General features: G+C 44.8%; 2 protein-coding genes across 2 annotated transcripts; both read right to left on the minus strand.

Annotated features, from left to right (window-relative positions):
* Nucleotides 1–8,328: 8,328 nt before the first annotated feature.
* Nucleotides 8,329–9,778, minus strand: LOC117247356 (uncharacterized). Its single transcript, XM_078163220.1, has 4 exons — nt 9,539–9,778; nt 9,252–9,426; nt 8,828–8,909; nt 8,329–8,535 (listed from the first exon to the last, which is right to left on the minus strand). Exons 1-4 carry the CDS (start codon nt 9,600–9,602, stop codon nt 8,491–8,493), a joined length of 366 nt encoding a protein of 121 aa, XP_078019346.1. The 5' UTR covers nt 9,603–9,778; the 3' UTR covers nt 8,329–8,490.
* Nucleotides 9,779–9,930: 152 nt separating this feature from the next.
* LOC117247355 (RNA-binding protein with serine-rich domain 1-like) lies at nt 9,931–25,971 on the minus strand. Its single transcript, XM_033611871.2, has 7 exons — nt 25,890–25,971; nt 24,248–24,394; nt 23,839–24,009; nt 23,559–23,661; nt 16,062–16,215; nt 14,950–15,088; nt 9,931–13,222 (listed from the first exon to the last, which is right to left on the minus strand). Coding segments are annotated over exons 1-7 (816 nt in total). The 5' UTR covers nt 25,892–25,971; the 3' UTR covers nt 9,931–13,122.
* Nucleotides 25,972–25,981: the final 10 nt, after the last annotated feature.

Raw genomic sequence — 25,981 nt, forward strand, 5'->3', positions numbered from 1 at the left:
ACACAAAATCAGGGTGAAAATCGTGTAATGTGAACTAGGCTTAAGTGAAAGATTGAGCCAAATTTGAAGAAACTCCCTCAGGCTGTTTTTGAATTTTGTTCACGAGAATTGCACTGATGGACGAACAGACGCACGGGCAACCTGAAAACATGCGCCACAGCCGTCACTGGCATGGAGGCAAAAAAGGTATGACACAAAAAAATGTTTCATAGATTAAACCACAGATATGTTATATTGACATGTAGCCATCACTGTTTAAATGGAACCACAATTAATGCTGTGTTCGATTTATCTTGGAAGTCGGAGGTTGGAGCTGAGAATGACCTCACACCTGAGTCACGCCGTGTTTCAGAACAACAATTTGGAAAACCAGATGTTGTTAGCCTTACAAGTTCTAGGCACGTTGGCCATTGTTAGCAAGTAAATAACAAACAATATATTGCTGCAGCTTTCAATACTGTTGATGCGCGAAGCAGCCATTTTGGATTTTGAGGTCTGGGTTGCTGATTTACCTAGTCAGAAATCTGACCTCAGGGGGCGTTTCACTTGAAATTTCTGACTGGGAACTGCAAATGTAACGCACCATAACCCCTCATGTTTAAATCGTGTTTAAACTGAAGTACCAGTATTTATAACAAAGAAATATTTTTCTTTGCTACCATCTGTGTGGAAAGAATTTATTTGGTTTGAATTCCCATCCCTTTTTGTAAACAGATATTTTCCTCTACGTTTTGGCCTCTCATCTACACGAAAATAAAGATTTTCTAAAATGCTTCCCAAGGTGCAGATTTTTCAAAACGCCAGTTACTGTTAATCTGTGTGGATGTGTAAAACAGAGCACCTAGGAAATGATACCATTGTTCTTTGTTTAATGAGCATATGCTAGAAACTACAACAATGGCAAACTATCAGTATGCTAACGTTCTGTCAGCACTGCTTGGTCTAATGATTACTTTACAGCTAGTATTGCTGCACCGCTTCACAGATGAACTGAGGCACCTAATGTTTGTGCTCCACCTCAGCGTCTGCAGTTTAAAGGCTGCCAGAAACAACAGTTATGGATCAGGCCCAGTTGAACCAGCAGATGTTGGGACACTTTCAATGAGGAATGGAAGGAAACTTTCAAATGTCCAAAGCGTATCTTTGAGTGAGCTCCTTCACCCTTGTATCGAAGGGGAAGTAACAGTGATGAGATCTTCAGTAGTTGTTTTGAAAAAAGTATAGTTAGCCTGTACACTTTTCTACTGTGCAAGACTGCTGAAAACCACTAATGTCAGCGAGAGTTTGGAGTCGTTTTGTGGACAGATATTTTGTAAAATAAAGGTCACATGGTGTAGTGTAATGTGTGTTTGTTTTATGTGATTTGTTTCAAAGTTTTGTTACATGAGGTAGTTATTAACAGTGTCTCAGTGAAACAAAACCAGACAAGGGTAACCTAATGGTGTCAACAAATTGGGGACTGGAAACCTAACGGTGCCAACAAAAAGTCCACGTTTCACTGATTGAACCAGTTGCTCGGGTGAACTCCATACAAACTGGTTGGCTGTTAAGGGGAGAATAAAAAAGAAATATCTGTTATTTTAATTTAATTTTATAGATAAATAAAATAAGTGATAAGTATAGTCTCATAAATGAATAGAATAAGCAATAAAATTATAAATAAATTATAAATGATAAGTAGGTTTAGTTTATATGTATAGTTTTATAATAAATAAAATAAGTAATAAAATAAAGAAAAAGAAGTTGAGATCAAGCTGTTAAGAGTTGGATGGAAGAGGGTGACAGCAGTAGTAATGAAATTTGGGCTGAAGAATATTGCATGACTGATGGTTCAGTGGACACTAGAGGCATAAAAAACACATTTCGGGTTGGAAAGAAGCTACATAGACAGCGAAGGGGGTGAGCAGATAGAGAGAATCAAACTAAGCTGTTAAATAAATCAAGTACACGGGCTCGCTGCTGCAACATTGGGAGATCAAATTAGGCTGACTTCACTGGCACAACATCGTGGACCAGAGATAACACAAATAGGGAGAGTAATAAGGCAAACACATACATTTCACCAGTGACAGGTTAAGAGGTGAGGTTATACATAACTCACAGAACACCTGAAATAGATGGAAGAGGGAAATGAAGGGAGAGTGAGAATAAGACGCAAGAACCAGGTCAGTATGATGCAGAAGAGGAAGTAGACGATGAGGGAGATCAGATATGGTCAGACACAGACTCAAGGGAAGAATACGAGGAGAGAGCAGTGAAGCTTACAGGATTAATGAAGTCATATACAATGCCATCAGAAAAAGGCAGAGAAGGACAGTACAGAGTCAGCACAGGTTCAGCTGTTAAAACTCCAATTGGAAGATGCACGACGTAAAACCAACGATGCAAAAAAAAAAAAAAAAAAAAAAAAGCAGAGAAAAAATCAACCAATCAGATGGTTCGGCAGCTTCCGCCCTTCCCCATACACACTCCAGATCTATTTCCGACCCCAGAGTGGGTTGATCCTCGCCCTCCCCATTGGAGTGGCTCGAGAAGAGGTACAGGAGGATTCAGAGGCAGGGGTGGGGGTCGTGGCGACCCAAGAGGGGGTCAGGGCGGTAGAGGGTGTTTTATTTGTGGAGCCACCTTGAATCTCCCTGTGTCTAAACACCAAATATCATCCTCAGCAGTTGAACTAACTGGGTTCTCGGGACAACCACAAAATCTGCCGCTCACCAAACCACTCACTACCACCATACTCCAGGCTGAACAGACATTTTCACACAGATATGTTTCTTCTTTGTCATGCCCTGTGAATCTATTGGGGAGAGATGTGCTGCTGAAGTGTGGAGCTTCCATACCCTGCACCCAGATGGGCTGATAGTGACCTTCCCAAATGGCTACACTGTGAACTGCTCGTTAACAACTGTGCATTCCTCCTCGCAAATGTTGTTATCAGCGGATACCTCCCCCATGGCTGAAGGACATTGAGCTGATATCTACTGGGGCCTTCTTGAGCCAGAAACCATGGAGACGCCTGGCATTGGCACTCTCTATCAGTCTTGGCGTCCCTGGGTTCAGTCATTAAATCCCTACACGCCTCCTCTCGATCCCCTCCATGTAACTCTTTATTATGACAGGAATGGCAACGAGTTGTATCAACAGGCATTTTATAATGAGATAGAAGGGAAATGTGGGAGATAACATCCACCTGCATACTGGTGGGAAATGGGGGAGTGGCTGCAGCTGTTGAACTGACCTCAGAGCAATTGCAGTGGTATGAGGCGGCGGAGGAAGCCTCCCCTCACATATCTTTGGCAGTACATCAAACATCAAGCCAAAGACTTGGGCCCTATGTGTAAAAAACATTATTCACAGATGGATGTTGTTTTAGACATCCAACGGAGGGACTGAAAGCAGCATATGCAGTGGTAAGACAGACAGAGACAGGGTTTGAGGAAGTGATTACAGAAAGTGTAACAGGAAAAGAATCATCTGAATTGGCTGAACTCCAAGCAATGATTGCAGCATTAGAATGGGCTGAAGGGAAAAGAGTGAACATCTACACAGACTCTGCCTATGTCGTAGGAGCGATCCATGTGGAAATGACACAGTGGATCAGATCTGGGTTTTTAACAGCAGCAAAGACCCCCATTAAGCATGAGAAGGACATGAGGAGACTACGGGAGGCTCTGATGAAGCCGGCACAGGTAGCAGTGATTAAGTGCAAGGGTCACGACAAAACAGGGACAGTTGTCTCCAGAGGGAATGACGCAGCAGATGTGGCAGCCAAAAGAAAGGCAGGATACAGTCAGCAGTATGTAATGCTACAAACAGAGAGAACAGTGCATGACCTCATGCCGCCCTGTGATGTAAATATGTTAATAGCAGAACAGCAGAAAGCCTCTCCAGAGGAGCTCACAGTATGGAGAGAAAGAGGAGCAGTAAAGACAGAGGGTATGTGGGGGTCTCCAGACGGGAGACCTGCACTGCCCCCAGGGCTGAGGAGATCAGTCCTTCAAGAAGCTCATGGTGTGACTCACTGTCGGAAAACGCAAATGGCGCGATATCTCACTCATTGGTGGCACCCGTTTTTGCCAGCGGTGATTGAGAATCGCATCCAAGAATGTAAGATATATACAGAATACAATGTTAGACCCGCGGTGAAACCACATCAGGGGAGATTTCCCCTCCCCAAACTCCCAGGTCAAGAGGTCATTAATGACTATACAGACATGCTAGAGAGAGTGGGAGGATACAGGTGTCTTCTGGTGGCAGTGGATGCATACACTGGTTGGCCAGAAGCCATACCTGCCAAATCAGAGGATGCAAAGACAGTAATCAAATTTCTGATCAATCAATACATTCCCACGCATGGGTTTCCCGAAAGAATCAGATCCGACAATGGAACCCATTCCAAAAACAGAGATCTACAAGAAGTAGAGAGAGCATTGGGACTAAAACACACATTTGGCACAGTCTACCACCCTCAATCACAGGGAGCTGTAGAAAGAGCAAATGGTATTTTAAAAACCAAAATAGCAAAAATAGTAGTAGATAGTGGAAATAAGCTTAATTGGGTGGATGCTTTACCGCTTGCACTAATGTCTATGCGTTCACAAGCCAGCCGAGTCACGCATCTAACACCGCATGAAATGCTTACGAGCCGGCTCATGCCGCTACCATACTTAAGAGGTCCCCATGAGGGACCGTCCCTGGAACAATTACAAGGCGAAATGTTTGACTATTTACGAAGTCTAACCCGTATCCATAGGGCTATCTCCCAGCAGGTGAAAGGCACCACCGAGGACAGAAGGGTCAAATCCCAGAAGACCTTCAACGCATACTTCCTGGAGAGTGGGTGTACGTCAAGGTGTTCAAAAAGAAGTGGGACCAGCCACGCAGAGAAGGTCCATACAAGGTCATATTAGCTACACCAACTGCCTTGAAAGTTGAAGGTAAGGACGTTTGGTTCCATCTTAACCACTGCTGCAGAGCTAACAACCCAGAGAGGGTGTCGACAGAGAGCACCTCAGAGGAAAACACCCCTTCCTCAGTCGCCACCTGGTAGCCACAGGGCTGAGGATGAGGGCCCAAGCGCAGAGAGAACAGAGAGAGGAGAGAGAGCAGAGGCAGAAAGAGAGCAGGGAGAAGAAAGCAGCAGCTCAGAAACAGGTGAAGATGGTAACCTGACTCAAGTTTACATACGTATGTAGACAGAGACCAACAAGTACAACATTCCAATTGAAACACTAAAAACCTCATCAATTCTTGATTGGTTAGAAAAGTTCTCTGTTGGAAAAATCTTACAGACTATAGGAGTAATATTTGGACTCGGCATCCTTCCCCTAGTACAGATCCTGATAAGAAGGGCCATGAGAACGGCCACGGGACAATTTATTATGCTGATACAACAGCAGGAAAAGCTCCCAGAGAAAGGCGAATTGTGGAAACTAGATAAACCGTGGGTAAGATCCTATGCACCCAAAAGATTGAACAACGATTTATATGAAACCATGATTGACAATACGGACATATGTGAGAATATGGCTGACAATATAAACTTATATGAGCCAATGAAGGGGAACCTGGAAGGGGAATACGAGGTTGTATAGAGAGAGAGAGGGAGAGTCGATTCAGGGTAAGAAATAACCAAATAATTGGCAATAGATTCAGGAAAAACCTTGCTGTTACCAAACCCATACTAACAATCGACTGATTAACATATATAGGTTATCTATACTACGGGGCAATTAGGAGGAAAAGGAGGGAAGTGAATTGAACTAAACAATGTCCTTTCTAACACACAGATTGGTGCAGAGCATGGCCAGCATGTGGAGATCCCTGTATCCAAAGCAGCAGAATCCAGGGTTGGCCTACCAAGAGCGCCCAGCCATGTCAGAGGACCAGCCCCCATTTGAGCCCAGGCTAGGGATGACCTACAGCGGCAACTGGTCAACCACCACGTGCTGCAACAGAAGATTGAGATGCTGAGGGGATCAGGTGGCGTCCTACTGGCGCCTGCGGATGACTGGTACATCCGCCTATGTGCCCGACGGACAGTAACTTGGCAGCATTAACAGCAAAGATAGCTATGTACCTTGCTTACTGTACCCGGTATATGTGAAGTTATCATGTATTCACTGAAGAAAATACCAGTAACGACTGTAGTCACAACCACTGTATAAGAATGTCATTATGATTAATCATGCAACAAGAAAAACAAAGACATTATTAGGCTAGCTCTTATACTTTATATACATACGAATTATTCGAGGTGATAATCATGAATTGTGTGTGATACCTACGGATGACAAAAGGTGTGACAGATACTGCTGATAATCAATGAAGTATGACTTATGTGCAGCTCTACTGATGTTGATCACTGGAAAATGATTCGTGTGTGATAATAGCCAATCTAAATCTTAATGGTATGGGACTATAAAGTCCCAAAGGGGGGATATATATATTTTCTCCCCCTTGCTGTGATTTAAGATATTATATGGGACTATGGAGCCCCAAAGGGGGGAATGTAGTGTAATGTACTGATTTACTGAAGACATATACTGTACCTTTTAGCTGACCTTTAAAGATATGTGTTGAAGCAATATAATCTGTGCAACTGACAAATTACACACTGGTTTAATATTTCATGTATTCTTATGACACACACACACACTCATTGAGCACTTAAGCATTGTGGTGGAGAAGTACCTAGGACTCACTGTGAATCATTTCTAAAAATAGCATGAGGATGGGTTCAGAAAACACTAGTGGAAAATTAGGGGAATTACAGCTTGTCCTGAGAATGACCCTAGTAAGAGGAGGCGGTCTTAGATCTAGGAAAAACATTACTCAGCAGAAATATGACACCAATATGGTGGAGAAAAAGTGACTCAGCAGAGGTGGGATATGTTACGATCAGAGCCAAGTGAGAAGGATTAAGGGAAAGAGATGACTCAGCAGAAATTCTACGATAAAAGAGCGAGCGCAAACAAAGAAATTCCAGCCTTGCTCCGGAGCTTGGCTCATTTGGGTTGTGATGTGTTTGTTGCCTGCGAGCACATTAAACTCAGTTGCATCTGATTCTACGTGTCTCCAGTGATTTTTTTGACCTCTGAGTATTTGAGTTTTTGATATCTAATGGAAGATAAAGAAAGTCCGTTTGAGAGGGGAAGAGCGAGGTCGCGAGCTAACTGGCCCGGCTCGGGACCTTGACTTTTTTGCTTCTACAATGGACAGAATTTTTTTCTAAAATGGAGGGGAAAATATCTGTTTTCAAAAATATGATGTGATATATGTGAGAACAGGACCAAAGATCAAGCCATGTGTAATACTCCAACTAATGAGAGATTAGGCTGAAAGTCGTCTTGATCTCAGTTCGGCAAAAACAGTGCTGAGATTCCAGTCAACATTCACATGATTGAAGTTTTGAAAACTCAATTTCCTTTCTTTTCACAGGTGTTTTGAACCTGCCTATGCCCTATACTCTCTTGTCCAACTCAGAGTAGTGAGTTATTCTTTCATATAATATCATATATTATCTGAATATTCAGTAATATGACAGTGTGAGAAGGTTTGACTGCTCTGCAAAGAGCTGCAAAGTCCCTCTTCCACTAGTGTAAAGTGTTAGCTGTTAAATTGAAAAGGCGAACGGGTATAGGCTATGGCCGTTATGATTTACATGCTACATAAACACCAGGGAAAAAAAAAACAGTACGTACAATATATTCTATACATGTAGATTTAATTCCTCATGTGTCCAGCAGAGGGTGATCTAGTCACAGCCTCGCTATGCAAAGATTTCCCATGATCCCAGTCATGGCTGTATTCCTCATTCTTCTGTCCAATCCATCTGTTACCATCCAGTTTGATAAAGATTTTGGACATAGGTCTCAGCCAAATGACAAATCAGTGTTCCGAGTCTGTGCCGGATGAAATTAAACTATCGATGCAACTGAGAGCTGAGGTGCAGACAATCTTCAGGTGGAAATAAACGTCATGTCTGCCCAGTAAACTCCCACCTGTTTTGCTTTTTTAGCTTTTAAGGGACACAACCAGGCTAGCCTTTTCCCAGTTTTTATGCTAAGCTAAGCTAAGCTAACCGGCCATTGGCTGTATAGCTTCATATTTATCCTACTGTACATACATCAGAGTAACTCTTGAAGTGAATCGAGAAAGTGAATCAGTGTAGCTTATCAAATTGTCAACCTATTAAAGCTTTTATTACACCTTTTCTTAAAAATGTTCCAATTTTAAAACTTGAAGAGAGATTTTAAGGACTCTATGTACTACTATATGCTGTAAATACACTGATAGCACAAAGACAACACTTTGCAAAATGCTCTTTATTAGTTTAGAGGACAGTAAGATTCCTGTAAGTCATATCTTTGAATGTATTAAAAAAAAACAGAGAAAAATAATCATTTCATCTGTTAGTAGAAAATAACACCGCAAAAAGTGCCAGTGTTAATATATCCTGGCAATAGGTCATGGTCCATCATCTTCACGTCAGCAGTCGAGGTTCAGTGGCGGGGGTTGGCAAATTATTCCACGCTGCGGAAAGAAACAGTTAATTTTAGCTTGGAACATTTCCATATTATAGGAATTTAAATGTCTTCAGTTTATGCTGCATTTCATTCACAAAAATTCAGAGTTTCTAGTTGGAATCTGAAACCCCTCCCTACAATGTATCATCAAATGAACATCATTAATAGGAGTAAATACAAAGAAAATATAAGAGAACATGAATATGAAGTCACAAAAATCAGCACAGGCTTGATATTTTTTTGATATATATTTTTTCCAGCTGTCAGTTTCAAAGTAAAGGTATGTTCTCAAGACTTACTTCCTCTAATTTCTTGCGACGATCTGGGAGCCAGCTGGCGTTTGGGTCCACACAATAGCATCGCTTACTCTCAGAAACAAAACTGTACGGTTAAAAAGACAGAGAAGAGACCCCAAAAGGTTTTTTCAAACATAACCAATGTGCCCAAGTCAGGAAAACAGATACCAAACAGTAGCAATAAAAGAACAGTGAGACATCTTTGGAAATCCAAGAATGATACACCATTTTGCTGTAGCACGAAACTCCCTGTAAAACCTCAGCTTGGTGTTTTTACATTAGATAAATTTAACGTTTGGGTTCATGACCCAAAATGACACCAAAGTGATGAAATAGGTGAATACTAGATAACTTTTTCCTTCACATTATTTCTGGTTCCTCTGCTCATGATTGGCTTTACAGGGTGTGATCCCATACTTTTACTTACATGTACGAATGTATTTTACAATCAGCAAATGTGTCTTCCTTCTGTTCATAGCAGGCGTTGACAGTTTCCCTAACGGGGGCTGTCGAGACATTCAGACAGCAGGTGAAATGGATGCCTTCTCCATACAACTTGGTGGGTCTGATCGGAGGTGCAGGTGTGGCACATTGAAGCTGCCCTACGATGCAAAACAGAGACATTTAAGACAATGGAATGATGAAGGCTCTCATCAGCTATGTATAGTAGAGGTTTAATGACCTATCTTCACTGGTATTCAAAGCCACACTCACCTTGTGCAGGGAAGAAAAGCAGCACGGTCATAAAAGACAGTCCACAGCTAATGGAGAAAGGCATCCTGGGTCCAAGATTGACAGTGTGTCTCCCCACAGTAAAGATCTGGTAGCAGTAAATGTTGGTGTGTTATTCTGAGAACTAATTGCCAACACAGGTCAGAGTCAAAGACGAGGAATGGCCAAGCTCCGACTTCCCAGAGGAAAAATCCATGGTTATAAATGCAGCCTATATGAGAGGACACACACCCCTCGTTGCTCAATCTACAGACAGAGCAACACCAGTTATCTCTGAGACTGGATGCTCAGTTCTCCTCCCTAAAATGACGAGTTTACACTGAACTAAGTAAAGGTGTGATGTCACTGAGTCACTGAACTGACAGACAAAAAAGTTTTCCAGAGTCCAAACTATGAACTTTATTAACACGCCATGAGTTTAAACACACTCAGCCAGCTATATAAAATAGCACACACACACACAGGTCTCACTAAAACCACAAATTTCTGGATCGGGAGGTCACAGTGTGACACATACAAATCAGGTGGGTAAAAAAAAGAAAAGACATTCCTGATGGACCAGTGAGTCACACAATAACCTTGTGACCTCTTTATACAGTCAATGTAGAAATGACTGTCGTTTTGAGATTTCTGTAGAAGCAGACATGTACTGCTTACTGGTAGTAAAATCCCCCTCCTTTCAAAGATGGGTTTTTCCTATACTTAGGTTTCCTAAATGGCTGACCTTGATTATACTGACTTGTATCTGTGCAAAGTTTGTCACTGTTGAGGTGTTTCTACTGCTAAGAGGGTAAATGTATGTGGATTTCCCTAAAATCTGAGATAAAATGTACGCCGAGTAAGCTAGATTAGGTATGTTACTAATATGAAAGCCAGTCACGGTCTAATTCAGAAACACATATCGACAGGGAACAGACTTCGACACTGGCAAAGAAACCTGAAACCTCCAGAAGACAGCACTTTTCAGTACAGAGAGCAGAGTTAGCATTAGCATAGCGAACGTTAGCATAGCAACAGTGCAGTTTTTGGATGTAAACTGGAGCCTGGAGCTTCCTTCCACTACCCACCAACACCCCCATCATAGCATTATTACTGTTATTCACAAACACTAACACTATGTCAGCCACTGCCAGTTAGCCTACAAGCTAATGAGCAACATAAAAAAAGTTAAAGATGCTAACTACACTTCACATTCTAATACGTTTGCTAGTTGCTGATTTTGTCAGACTGAGGCCCAGACATGTATGGCTGAATTTCTCCAATGTTTCCTCTAACCAGAGGTCGGGTCAAGTCACTGTTTTACAAGTCACAAGTCAGTCTCAAGTCTGTGCACTCAAATCCTGGGTCAAGTCTAATGTCAAGACGGACAAGTCCTAAGAGTTTCGAGTCCCAAACAAGTCATAACGCGCTTTTCACCAAATTTAATGCCATTTTATAGGAGTAATGATAAGATTTACAAAAATCATAAATACTTTTTAAAAATTTTATTTACTATTTAAAACAAGTTTGTTCAAACAATGGCAACTGAACTTAATCAGAATAAAAGTAGTGCTGATACTTTTAACACTATTAACCACTACCGCAACAGAATTAATTCTCTGTGTTTCTGTCCTGTCTTGTATCTATCTCATCTTATACTGGAAAAATGTCTATAACTCCCCCCCTTATATTGCCCTGGGGGTACGTCTGCTCCCTCGAAGTCGGAGATTTGAACCATCAGTCGGAGACACCTCAGTCAACTGAGACTACTTCAAGTCAAGCAGGCTTTTTGTTTGCCACTCAGTGTGCTTTGAACTTCTTCAAAATCAGGGGTCGTTTTGGTCCCTGATTTGGCTGCGAGCTCTCTTCACTTTCAGGCTGCTACATACACAGAGGCAGTTGCCCGGAGGAGAGGCTTCGCTCAGTAAGGCTCCGAAATCACCTTATCTTTTGCCTTTTGCGAAGAAGTGTTGAATTTACAGCCTACAGAAACATAATATGAAACGGTCTCTGGCTTTTGTTTGATATAGTGTCGGGGGAAAAAAAATACTGTTTCAGTCATCCTTAGCGTGGTTAGCTTGTTTACTATATTACGTGAATGTCACTGTGACACTGAACATCCAGCTGTACCCTCTTCAAACCCTCAGACTCCTTACGGTTAAAAAAATAAAGGAGCGAAAAGCTGAACATGAATATTGAACAGCCAAATCTGATTTGGCCAGCATAATTCTATGTCAGGTGCAGCCCTACTTGAGTCCTTGGTGTTAAGGGTCAGGTCAAGGGTCAGGAAACAGGCAGGCAACATCTCTGCAGACCCCTCACACCCCGGACATAAACTGTTTAAACTCTTCCCCTCCGGTAGGCGCTACAGAGCACTGTTCGCCAATACTAGCCGTCACAAAGACAGTTTATTCCCCCAGGCTGTCACTCTGATGAACTCCCAATCTTTGCTCTATTCCCAATGTTTGACAACACACAAGTGCACTATTTACCTCACAGATGTATATTTGACGTATATTTAGGGCTTGTGAATATTACTTTACTGAATTATGAATTTAGTTTAGTGTAGTTCTACTTCCACTTTCTTTGTCTAATTTTGAGTACTTAATGTCAATACTGGTACACCGAGAGCAAAGTTTACCAAAGTCAAATTCCTTGTATGTGCACACGTACTTGGCCAATAAAGCTGATTCTGATTCTGATTAAAGTCCAAGTCGAGTTGCAAGTCTTTTTTGATTTTGTCAAGTGGAGTCTGGCCTCATCCAATTTGTGACTCGAGTCCAAGCTATGTGACTTGAGTCCACACGTCTGCCTTTAACAGCAACGCTAGCCATCTTGATGTATACTGCTCTTTCACCAGTCTTGCAAGAGCAGCTCTGGAGAAAGTAAGCCAATTTTTCAATGAGGGACAAAGAGTAGATCTGCTTTCAGCACCTTTTCATCTTTTTATAACTGTTATGGGGTATGTTAAATACAATATAATATTATAAATATTGTTATTAATACAAGTAACATGTCTAAAAAGGGGGATTTTAACTTTACATGACTCACTTGTGTAGCTGCCTTTGTAATTGTGATTTCCTGTAAGAAGTCATGCTGGACCATCGGTCGCAAAAGAAGAGGAGGGTTACAGAAGAGACAGGTTTAAACTAGAGTACTGATTTAAACCTAAATTATGACCAGTAGCATCTTTTAAAATCAGTAACTCAGTCATAGTAATGCATTACACTGGACAGCACTAAAAGTGAATACCTGGGCTCTGCCAGATGGACTTCAGAGGACACTGATTGCCATATTGTACTGTGGGATTATTCTAAGACAGTTTTAAAGTCATTAGTCAACTTACTGGTTCAGTGGTAAGAACACAGACACTAGAATGAATCACGGGATCCCAGCAGATGATAGTATCTGATGATAACACACTGTGTGCGTTTCAGACCACCTATTTTTAGGCTCATTTTCAAACACAGGCTAAAATAAAATTTACTCTGGAATACAGTCATGATATTGGCGTCCATGTTCTCATCATTCAGTGGCGTATGATTGACCGTAATGTCCAGGTCAGCGGAGGAGGGGTTTCCGTTTCACTAGCGGGAAGAGTTGGAACTAGAGCGTGACCGGTGACGACGACGGCCAGGTGATCGTGACCTGCGACGCACTGGGGAGCGTCGCCGTGGAGACCGAGACCTGGGAGATAGAGAAAGAGAGCAAGACAGAGTGAGAAAACAGGCAGAAAAAAAAGTGACAGTGAAAGACAGAAAATGATCAGGAAGAACTAGCCTGGCATCGCAAGATTCACAAATCACATGTGCCCTTTTTTCTGGAACTTATGAGTTCATTTTTGATTTCCAAGGGGAGTGATTGACAGTTGCTCTTGCAGCGGATGCAATTGGACAGACCTACAACCAATCTGAGCAATATTAAACTACTACATAAAGTACTGTTAGAATAAAACTAAATAATGTAGTGTGACTTACAATAAATGTCAGGGGTGTAACGGTTCACAAATTTCACAGTTGGGTTGGATACAATATGACACAGTGATGTCATGGTATGGTATGTTTTTGATATCACAAAAAGAGTGGAAATGCCAGATGAATTTCCTTTATTTTATTTTTTATTTGTTTTATTTTTGTTCATTTATTCATGAAAACATCATAAAGTGTTTCCAAATTCCAGTTTCCAAATGTAACACGATAGCTCAAGTATCGTTCGGTTTGTAATGTGTACCGAATTGAAAGCCTTGAACCGAACAGTTCAATACAAATATGCATATTGTTACACCCCTGATAAATGACGCTGCACAATTAATGAAATTATTATTCAAATCACCACAGCTGCAATATTTTGATAAAGTTAAAATGTGTCATAAATTACTAGTATAGCATGTATTGTGGTGCTACAGAGATGCCCTGGCCTACAAATCATTTTTCAGACATAAGGGAACCTGCTTGTTTGGTACAGACCCCACTAAAAATATTCTTTTCTTTTTCCAGTGAAAATGAAATGATCATCCCCACTAAAATTGTGACTCATATCGCAATTGCAATATCTGTCAAAATATTTGCAATATGACTTTTTTGCATAATGTGCAGCCATAATAATAAAGTTAGAAAAGTAGTGTTATACTCAAGTTAAATGAAGGATTGTTTTAATGAAATAAATCAAAGTAAAACCCCTGGTGCTTTTATTCTGAAGCACCCAGCTCGTCTCAGACCAGGAGTATCAATTTTTTTTTGTCAACAGTTAGCTATTAGCAGTCACCAGAAAGTTACATCAGCACCATTAAATGTGAGGATTTATTCACTGTGAGCGGGAAACTAGCAGCTCTCAGTTTATATTTTAATAATAAAAGTGGTGCACCACAGGCACATCATACAACAAAATGATCACAGTCTGGAGCCCTGCAGACTTAATAACACACACCTCCCTTTGTGTCTGTAAGAGGGAGAGAGCCAAAACACCAAAGTGAGTCTTGTGGTGCCAGTGGCTTTAAGAAAAGAAGAAAGACTTTATACTCTATGTTCAAAATATAGTCATTTTATCCATCTCACTAGGAATTAGCCAGGATACATCAAGTATAACTGATATATTATCCACCCTTAAAACAGACAGAATCTGAATTTCATCAGAAAATTGAAAACAGTACTTTAACAGAAGGTTTTACATCAGCTGCAGCCATTTTGGTTGTTTTCAAAAATGCCTGCGCTCCTCTTTCTTCAGCTAGATTTATGCTCAGCATCACGTGTTAAGGCTCTGCGACTGTCAATCAATCATATCAAACTCACCCATATTAGATATACAGTTGTGACTGGGCCAGATATAAGTCTGTTTCAACAAGAGGGGGACTAGACTGACTTGTCAGATTTAATAAAACATGAGCTCACAGATTTGTCTGTTTACACCCCGTTTACCTTCTCCTCATTCGAGGTGGAGTGCGTCGCCACATTGGTGGTGGAAGCATCCTGCGTGGAGGCGACAGCCTGCGAGGGGGAGGGCGCACTGTAGGAGTCAGCACAGCCGTGACTGTGATCTCCTGACCGTCAATCTGACCTGACAGAGAAACATCCAAGAACATTTGGCATTTTAACAGAATTAAACATTAGTACCTAAACTTGAGACATTAGTTTAAGTGTCAAACACTCTTCCAGGCTCCAGTCTCATCTGAACTGTATTCATCCATGTTACGTAAAGGAGCAGTATGTAAGATTTAGGGGGATTTAGTGACATCGAGTGGTGAGAAATGCAGATGGCAACCAGCTAAAATCTCTCCCTGTAAGAATTCCTTCAGTGTTCATTGTTCAGGAGGTTTTTACCGGGGGCCAAATTATGCACAGAGGTCTCATCCACCCCAAAACAAACTATCTGCGTGATTAAAACTAGTAAAAACAACAACAACAAAAAAGCAGTGTCACATTACAAATCAGTGTTTCTCCTGCGTTGTTTGGCATGTCAGAGAAAGATAACTGGCCCAGCACCAGCTAATGTGCTGTCATCTTTTTTCTCTGATAACTGAAGATCATGACGTTCAGAGGGTTTTTACCAGGTGCTGAGTTGCCTGCTAAGGTCTCTTCTTCTCCAAAACAAACAGACCCCCTGATTTAAATAGATAAAAACACTAAATAAAGCAGATTCATGTTAAAACAAAAAAAAAAACCTGTGCTTTTCCAAAGCTGCTCTTCAAAGAGGAGGCTGGTGACTATGATGGCTGATGCAAATACACAAATGTAGAGGCGATGTGTGGTTTGTCTGTTCTGGGCTACCGTAGAAACACAGTGGTGTGCAACCAATGATCTCCGTGGACGAGAACCTGCTCCCTATGTAGATATAAACGTCTCTCTCTAAGGTCACAAAACACAACAATTCTTAATTCCAGGTGATATTACACTAAGGAAAACACACATTATATTATATTCATTATCTGCCAATTAATCCTACACACTGGACCTTTAACTGCTCTAACAGAATGTTATGCAATCTGTTCACTGTTAATCTTCCATGTTCATGTTCCTCCACATCCTCTCACCTCCGTCCATGTGCTTCAGGGCCTTCTCTGCCTCCTCGGGTGTCTCAAACTCTACGTAGGCGTAGCCTTTGGACAGGTGAGGGTGGACGCGGTGCATGGGCATGTCAATCATCTTAATCTTGCCGTAAGTAGAGAAGATCTCCTGGATGTGTTCCTTTAAAGACACAAAAAAAAATGCTTCGAGACACATTGATATAAACAGGATCCTTACTCTGTCTTTTTACTGTAGGTAGAACATATTTCAGCTCCTCGTATGAAAAGATAAACCAAATGAAAACAGCTTGAGGTAGATTTCAGTGGTAAAGCTTCAAAATGCTCCTATCTGAAAACTGTTCTTACCTGTACTACATTTTTTTCAAAATATTAAATATTCTTTTGCTGAGGATGATAAGAGTAATTACAACAAGCACACTTAATGATTTTCTGATAATCAGATAAAGGTGATAACATTATTGCATAACTTAAATAACAGAGCTGAGTTATTCATCAGTCTTTTGTAATTACTCATGCATGTAAGCACTGATTTCTTTCTGTTTTAATTATGCTCGTGTACAAACAAGGTAATGGAGCCTGCAAACACCACACAATGGATCCCCTGTCTCTTAATCTGCCTTATCTTATCCTGTGTCACTGTTTCCTGTTGGCTCAAATTCAAATATTCAGCTCCTACAAACTTAAAGGTAACCTCACTCCCCATTAGTATTAAGAGTTAATAAGATTACTGCAAGCAATGAAATCATCTTATCCTAAATATAACCTTAATTTGGGGATTTTCTTTTAAAAAAATATCTATATTCAGTACTATTTTCAATACCACAGGAAAAAATTGTCAGTGAGTGCATAAAACGAAAGTTACAATGGTAACTATGGTTCTATGAGTCCTGGATGACCGCCAGAGGCGGTGCATAAGCACAGAATAACTCCACCCGCGCTAGCGCATGTCGAGTACGAATATCAACAATGTCACCCGTGACCCCTGCGTGAACTCCGGGAGGCTATATCTTCCGGTGTCAGCAGGTGATCTGTTCCTAAAATCTGCTCGCGAGCGCGCGAGGATTCAGAGTGACCAGACACTCTGGCGGTCATCCAGGACTCATAGAACCGTAGTTACCATTGTAACTTTCGTTCTATTTCGTCCCTACTGACCGCCAGAGGCGGTGCATAAGCACTGGATGACACATACCAACAACGTCACGAAGAATCCCCCAGACCTACCTCACTGACCAGAAGTCCTGTGGCAGAGGACCACGCCCAACGGGTGGGGAGCAGCAACATTGAGGCGATAAAAGCGATGGAACATGGAAGGCGACGCCCAAGAAGCCGCAGCACAGATGTCTTCCAGTGAAACACCCCTCAGAGCAGCCCAGGACGTGGAGACCCCCCGCGTCGAATGGCACCTGACCCCGGCTGGCAACGGACGGCCAGTGACCCTGTAAGCATAGGAGATGGTATCCACAATCCAATGTGACAGGCGCTGTTTAGAGAGGGCACAACCTCTGTTATGACCCCCATAGCACACAAACAATTGGTCTGTTCGTCGCACAGGCGCAGTGACATTGAGGAAGCAGCCAGGGTCCGTACAGGACACAACAACTGTGCTCCACAGTTGGCCGACGGGGGGTCGAACCGAGCCAGATGAATCGGCCGATTGAGATGGTTGCGTGGCAGCACCTTTGGCAGGAACGCAACGTTCAGCCAAAGAGTCACCCACGAACCATCCGGCCCCCAACGCAGGCAGGACTCACTGACGGAGAGAGCATGCAGCTCCCCAACCCGCTTTGCTGATGTGACAGCAAGGAGAAAGGCTGTCTTCATTGACAACCACTTAAGATCAGCCTGGGCTAAAGGCTCAAAGGGCGAGGAAGACAGGACATCCAGCACCAGGGAGAGATCCCATGCCGGAACCCTGGGGGCCACCAGAGGCCACACCCTCAGCTCCCCCCTGAGAAAAGAAGACACCAACCGCTGGCACCCCACGGTGGCATTCTCAACCAAAACATGTCGTGATGAAATTCCCGCCACATACACCCTCAAGGTGGAAGGAGTGCGACCGTCCTCCAAGAGAGACTGGAGAAACTCCAGAATGGTGGCCACCGTACAAGAGGCGGGATCCTCCCCCCTGCCTGCACACCAGGCAGAGAACCTCCTCCACTTGCACTCATACTGGAAGCGGGTGGATGGTGCACGAGCATGCGAAATGGTGCACCTGACCGACTCAGTGCAAGCAGTCAGGAGCGGGTCGGACTCTGCAGTGGCCAGACCCAAAGCTGGAGACGGCAGGGGTCGGGGTGCCAAATCCGACCCCCCAGCAGTGACAGGAGATCCGTCCTCTGTGGGAGGCGCCATGGCGAGCCGCAGCAAAGCCTCTGCAGCAGTGGAAACCAAATCCTCCCCGGCCAGAACGGGGCCACCAGGAGGAGATGGTGGCCCTGTTGAAGGACCCGCTGCAGCGTCGGGAGGATCAGAGGCAATGGCGGAAAGGCATACAGGAGGTCGTCGGGCCACTTGTGCCCCAGGGCATCCCGTCCCAGAGGACCGTCCCCCTCTGTCCAGGAGAACCAGAGGAGACAATGAGTTGACTCCCTCAAGGCAAAAAGATCCACCTCCGCCCTGCCGAAAATGCCCCAGATCATCCCCACGACCTCCGGATGAAGCCTCCATTCCCCCGGAGGAGGCTTGTGTCGGGAAAGGAAGTCCGCCACCCGATTCTGGTCGCCGGACAGCCACACAGCCCGCAGGCTGGACAGACGGGGAGCGGCCCATGTAAACAGGCGCCGGGACACACTTAACAGTCGCACCGACTTGGAGCCCCCCTGATGGTTGATCTGGGAGACAACAGCCTTGTTGTCTGACCGGATCAGCACGTTTCCCCTGCAGGTGCGGTAGAAAGTGCCTGAGAGCCAGATGGACGGCCTGCAGCTCCAGCACATTGATGTGGTATGCGCGGTCCTGGACAGACCACTGTCCCTGAGCCGGCCTGCCACGCCAGACCGCACCCTATCCTGAGCAGGATGCATCTGATGTGACGGTCTCCCGAAAGGATGGGATAGCACCCAGGGGCGCACCCCCCAGCAGGAACTCCCGGTCCCTCCAAGGCGCCAGGGTGCGAATACATGCCTGTGACACAGTGATCAGTCTGCGCCTGTGGAGCTTGGGGTCCAGGCGAAAACCGTTCAGCCACATTTGGAGGGGGCGCAATGACAACAGGCCAAAAGGAATGGCCGTCGACGCGGCCGTCAGCTTGCCCAGTAACCGAAGATACATGACGAACGGCAGTCGCTTGCCCCTCCTGAAGAGAAGAAGGAGTCGGAGGATGTCGTCCACACGACGCTCTGACAGGTAGGCCCTCATGACCACAGAGTCCAGGACCAGACCTAGGTAGGCGGCCCGCTGGGTGGGGACCAAACAGCTCTTCTCCACGTTGACCGTGAGGCCCAGCCGGGCCACGTGTGTCAGAAGGCGGGCCGTATCCTGGACCACCTGGGCCCGGGAAGGTGCGCACACCAGCCAATCGTCCAGGTATGGCAGCACCTTCATGCCCCCAGCCTGTAATGGCGCCAGAGCCGCTGCCACGCACCGGGTAAAGACCCTGGGAGACAGGGAGAGCCCAAAGGGGAGCACCCTGAACTGATAGTGGCAGCCCTGAAAGGCAAATCGCAGGAAGGGTTGATGATGAGCCACAATGGGTACATGAAAGTACGTGTCCTTCAGGTCGATGGACGTGAACCACTCGCCTTGCCGGATCACGTGCATCACATCCGCTGAGGTCAACATATGGAACGGTAAAAACTTCAAGTACCTGTTTAGGCCGCGTAGATCCAAGATGGGATGGAGTCCGCCGTCCTTCTTGCCGACAAGGAAGTAGGTCGAGTAGAGTCCCCCGGGTTGAAGGAGGGGGTCCACCGGTGTGATGGCGCCCTTGTCCAGGAGGGTGGACAGCTCCTGGGCTAAGGCTTGGGCCTTGGCCGAGTCGTTGATGACCGTCATGGTGACCCGGCCAAAGGCTGGGGGCCGGCGTCGGAACTGCAATTTGTAACCCCGGGTCAGGGTGGCAACTACCCAGGGGTCTGGCGAGCAGGCAGCCCAGTGACTGAGCTGCTGCTGGGAAAAGCAGCCGACGACCGGCCCCGTGGCCCTAGCGCCGAGGCACCCGGCCCCTGGAGGAGCCAGAAGTGCGGCGGTCGGGCTTGGGGTCCTGAGGCTTCCGAGGTGAGCGGCGCAGAGTGGAGCAAAAGTCACCCGCTGACTTCCTCTCGTCCCGCCGCTGCCGTTGGCCACCCCGGGGAGATTGTCGTGGAGGACCCTGAGGGGCAGATGGAAAACTCCTCGAGCTGCCCCTGGAAACAGGTGCTCTCTTATGGAGGCTCGCAAGCCGCCGCCTGGTGTCGTTGGCCTCAGCGGTGCGGTCCAGTGCATCCAGAGCAGCAGAGCCAAACAGCTCCCCAGGTTCTGCTGGCACCCGGCAAAGGACCCTATGCGTCGCCTCCGTCAGAGGTGACTGTGCCAACCAGACATGACGGCGAGTGTGGACAAGCGTCGACATCAGCCGCCCCAGCTCCCTCGTCTGGTAGGCAAAAGCCTGCAGTGACGCATCACACATGTTGCGGACGGAGTCGTCCACCTGTGCATCCTGCAGGGAGGCTGAGAGGGCAAGGAGTAAGTGGGAGAGGGTGTTTCCCAAGCGGCCGACACGTGCTGCTGTGTTGTAGGCCTTGCAGATGTAATCGTCCGTAACCTTACACTGTGCAGAAGGGCACTTAGGGTCGGACTTCATCGCCTCATCCGGAGCCACAATCAAGGCCGCGATTGGAGGCTCAACCGCCGGCATGTGGAGGAGCCTCACCGACTCGGCATCCTCCATGGCAGCCAAGGCCCGATCATCCGACCCCGGCCCAGGAGTGCAGCTCCTTCAAGAAGTCCAGAGAATGCGGCACTGTAACCCTTGCCGGGGGAGGGTTGCGCCTATGGAACGCACTGGGAGCCTGCCCCCGGCTCGGGGCATCGAGCTGTAGACGTGCCAGGGCTGCTCAGATGATCGCCCCCATGGAGGAGTCATCAGACCCCCGCCGAGAACTCTGGGCAGAGGAACGGGAGGAGCCTGCCGCCGTCAGAGGGGCCAGACTACCCTGTGAGTCCCGAAACTGACTCGACGAAGCTGCGATGGAAAGCGCATCGTCCAGTGGCAGTGGTGACTCCTGGGCCGGCACAACAGCAGGAGGTGCCACCCCACCAGCAGGCTGGAGATTCATGAGGAGCGCCTTCATGTGCTCCATGTCAGCAGCCAAGCGGTTGACCTTGGAGGAGAGCCGGTCCGTTGCCGCCGTCTTCCTCCTTTTCGCGGGAGCACCGTTCCCGCTCCGTGTGGCAGTCCTCTTCTGCGCAGGAGCCCCACAGAAGTCCGCCCTCTCAGACTGGAAGGAAGGGAGACAGGCCGGAGGACCCAGTTGGGCCAGTCGGGCCAACCTCACTGACTGAGGCATGATACTGCAGTTCATGCAGGCCTCGTCAGTGAGGGCCTCCTGCAGGTGGTCCACGCCAAGACAGGCCACACAGTGGTCATAGCCGTCTTCAGGCTCAAGGGGGGTCATGCAGTTGCCACAGGCGTGCTCCATCCGCAACCAGGTGGAGAAGCCAGCGAGGAGCCCAGAAAAGTATGACACTGCTGGGAGTGGAAACATCAACACAACTGAACAAAACCACCACACCAAGTTGGGAGAGGGGGCGGGCACGCAACCGTCACCAACAAGGTTATCAGCCTTCTTCCTTTTCCGTCTTTTTGTTTTTTTTTTTTTTTGTTTTTTTTTTTAAATATATATATATACATATATATATATATATATATAAATATATATCTATGTATGTATGTAAGTCTGACAAACACAACTGAGCAGGGAGAGGGTAGCGGAAACACCACCGTCACCAATCACAATTGAATCCTTCACTTTGAATCCCAAACTGCAAAAAAAAACAGAACACAGTTATCAGAATTCAACTTCCACTGACCTGCTCACGCAGCCTTCAGCAGCTGCAGGCAATGCTGGAAGCGGGGGGGCGGGGACGCCGCCATACCAGCAAAGCCACAATACTAGAGCAGGGACAACGACATACATGCAATCGTGCAACACGCTGGCCACAGCCCCTGGGAGGACGAGCGTCAGCCCGTTACTCCCACCACAGAGGCACGAGGCTGCCCAGGGCCAGCAACACATGAAACGAACAGCAAACACTTACGTACACCTCGACGCGCGATCGTGAGAAGAATGAAGGAACAGATCACCTGCTGACACCGGAAGATATAGCCTCCCGGAGTTCACGCAGGGGTCACGGGTGACATTGTTGATATTCGTACTCGACATGCGCTAGCGCGGGCGGAGTTATCCTGTGCTTATGCACCGCCTCTGGCAGTCAGTAGGGACGAAATAGAATGTCAAATTTTCATTTTGAAGGCAAATATAAAAAGGCCATAAGAGGACAAAGACAACTTTTCTTTTCTTGGTTAGAATAACAGAAAGACTGCTGTAAACATTAACAACGATGACTATGTGTGACCGGAGTGATTGAGACGAGTGACGGGAAAACAGCACTTTGAGTGAGTGATAAGAGGCGGGGTTATGGAGACACTGCAGCGGTGTGTGTACGTGTGTTAACTCGCTGTCGGGGAGAAGAGGTCAGACAGCTCTGTCAGCTCTGTTCACACATTTCAATATAAACTCTTCCCATGCCGATAAAGCGCCCTTTAAAGGTCCAGTGTGTAGGATTTAGAGGGATATATTGACAGAAATGGAACATAACATAACAAGGATGTTTTCTTTAGCATAAAATTGCCTGAAAATAAGAATCGTTGTGTTTTTGTTACCTTAGAATGAGCTGTTTATATCTATGCAGGAAGCGGGTCCTTGTCCATGGAGAATGGCATGCTTTACCGCCATGTTTCTACAACAGCCGAATGGACAAATGAAAAGTAGCTCTAGATAGGGCCATTTTTGTTTTTGCTTTGGCCACCATAGTTAGCAGCCTTTCTGCGATGAGCAGCGTCAGGAAAACAAGTTTTTTCCCAACATGAAACTGCTTTATTCTCTGTTTTTACCAGTTTCAATCACGTGGTCTGTTTGTTTTGGAGAGAAAGACACCTCTGCTGATAATTCGGCTCCCGGTAAAAACCTCCTAACAATGAACACCGAAGAGATTCTAACCGGGAGAAATTCTAGCTATCTGCAAATCCTCATCGTCAGGCACCACTAAATCCCCCAAAATGTTACAAACTAGAGCTTGGAACTTTCAAATATTCAGATTCAATACGTATCGATAAATCCATATTTTTGACTACTAGAAATGTATTTGGGGCTTGTTGTTGCCTCTTACAAGTGTTGGCTTTTGCTCTGAGGCACAATGCCTACATGAATCATGCAAAGTTTACAGTCAATTACGCAGCACAAAACAGCAGCAGCATCTCTATGATCAGCTGGCTCAGGGTCAGTAGTGTAGTAAGCCATTCACCTTGATAACATTTCTGGTCAGCCGGCCCAGGTAGACCTTCGTGGGTTTGGGCGTGGGGCTTCGACGTCGCCGGTCCCTTTCATCCTTCTTTGCTGACTTTGACCTAGAGTAATGTTTCAGTTACAACTGTTATCATTAATCTGTCATCCAGAACTTAATGTTTTAATTTGTTGTCCACCAACATTACTGGTGTTCCCTGACTGCATGGTGCAAGACTCAGACATTCCTCAGTTATTCATTACTTACACTACATGCTTAATTTTTCAAAAGAATTTCATACTTGGAGCGTGATCGTCGTCTGTTGTTGTGGCGCTGGCGGCTGGGGCTCGGTGAGGACGAGGAGGAGGAGGAAGAGGAGCGGGAGCTGGATGAGCCTGAGTGGCTGGAGGCAGAGGAGCTGGAGCCACTGGAGGAGCCTGAGCTGGAGCCTGAGCTGCTGCTGGAGCTGGAGCTGGACATGAACAAGAGCGGGTTTTAGGATGGCAGCAAGTGGTGTGACCTTGGACTTTTTGTATTAGACTGTCCAAAGTATAGAGAAAGATAAGCACTGCTGTAACCTTTTGTCAAAATCAGAACACACATTTCTTTTTCATCCACTGAAGAATTAATTGATATAGAAAATGGAACAGGGAATATGCAAACTGGAGCCTTGCAGCATCTGGTGTTATATTACGAGAACAGCCTCTGACCTGCTGCTCCCACTGGAAGCGCTGCGCCGTGTGCGGTTCTTCTCTCGGCCCCGGTCTTTGTCAGCTCCCTCTTTGGTGGCTCCTGACTTCTCCTTACCTCGCTGCTTACTCTTGTCATCCTCCTTCCTCTTTGTTGGGGATGGCGCCCTGTCAGGAGGAGAAGAAAGTTAACAAAAGTCAGGATTTCAGGCATTAGAGAACACTTAGCAAACATGAAATATGACAATTTGGCAACATGCAAAAATAGACACGTGGGTATCTACTGCATCTAATGTTTTAAAATAGCAGTGGTGGAATGTAACATAAAGTGCATTTACTCAAGTATGAATGTTTAGTACTCTTAGTACTTTTTTCCCCTTCCACTTTATACTTCTACTCCACAACAATTCGGGGTAAAATACTGTAGTTTTTACTCCATTAAAATGATTTGACTGATTACATTCCCAATTAAGATTTTTGCATGCAAATCATATGCAGACCGTGTAAAATATTGTATACAATATGTATGTTTTGATACCAAACAGTGTATATAAATACAGCTGAAGTAATAACTCAATTGATACATAATTACTTGGCCATTATTGTGATTACTGAAGTCATGTTTCTTGCAAAATATTTCATGATTCCAGCTTCACAAATGTAAAAAGATTCTGCTTTTCCTTTTAATGATTTTATTCTTAACAATTTAGAGGTTTTTCTGCATTGAGTACTTTTACTTTTAATACTTAAAGTAAATTTTCCTGTTTATATTTATGCACCTTAAGTAAAATTTTCAATGAAGGACTTAGACTGGTAATGGAATATTGTTACAGTGTCGTATTAGCACTATTACTTGAGTTAAGGATCAAAATACTTCCTTCACCACCGCCACATAGTTACATCAAAACTCACCAGTTAGTTATCTTATACGTTACTAAGATATAAACACATAAGTATCTTGTAAGGCTGTTATAATGCTGAAAAAAATGCACTTTTGAAACACTGAGCAATAAATAAAAAAGGCAGATTGTTTACAGTGGGTAAACACCAGTATGGTTGCACTATTAATGCTTAATCATAACAACACAGGTTTAATTAAAACATGTCAGAGGACATTGCAGATGACATTGAAGGCATTTGGATGCAGATAAATAATTTCAGTGTCCATAAGAACTGAAAAAATGAAATCATGAAAATAATTTGCATCACACTCAGTGCTACTCGTCCTTACAGATAATTTAGAGCCAGAATTGACAGCTCAGAATTCTACTTGTCCCATAGATAAACTCATAAGGGACAGATGAAACAAAAATGAACCAATTCGCACTGAAAATATATTAATGGCATAACTAATTTCTAATACGTAGCTGCAAATGTTCCTTTTGCAGCTGTCTTTGGGTTCCTGTGAGTAGAAATGATATCGACTCGGAGCGGAATAAACACGATATAACGGTAATTAACGTTAGCTCAACACACACTTGCCCATATTAGCATTAGCTCGTGAGCTAATATTGGCTTATCAGGCTGCGCTGCTTTGACATACGCGCGTGTTTAAAAACGGAATTCTGCACTAAATACGATTCTGGCATTATTGCGTTACCATTTATTGACCATACATTTATATTTTTCAAGTAAGCAACGCAAGCTGGCGGCGTTTACTCACATCTTTCCTCCTCCTACACGCCTACTTGCGAGAGTAGTCGTCGCATAGAGATGACGCAATCTCTTAGGTCGACGTAACCAATCAAAAGAGAG

Source organism: Epinephelus lanceolatus, chromosome 21 (assembly GCF_041903045.1).
Source record: "Epinephelus lanceolatus isolate andai-2023 chromosome 21, ASM4190304v1, whole genome shotgun sequence".
Classification (NCBI taxonomy): domain Eukaryota; kingdom Metazoa; phylum Chordata; class Actinopteri; order Perciformes; family Serranidae; genus Epinephelus; species Epinephelus lanceolatus.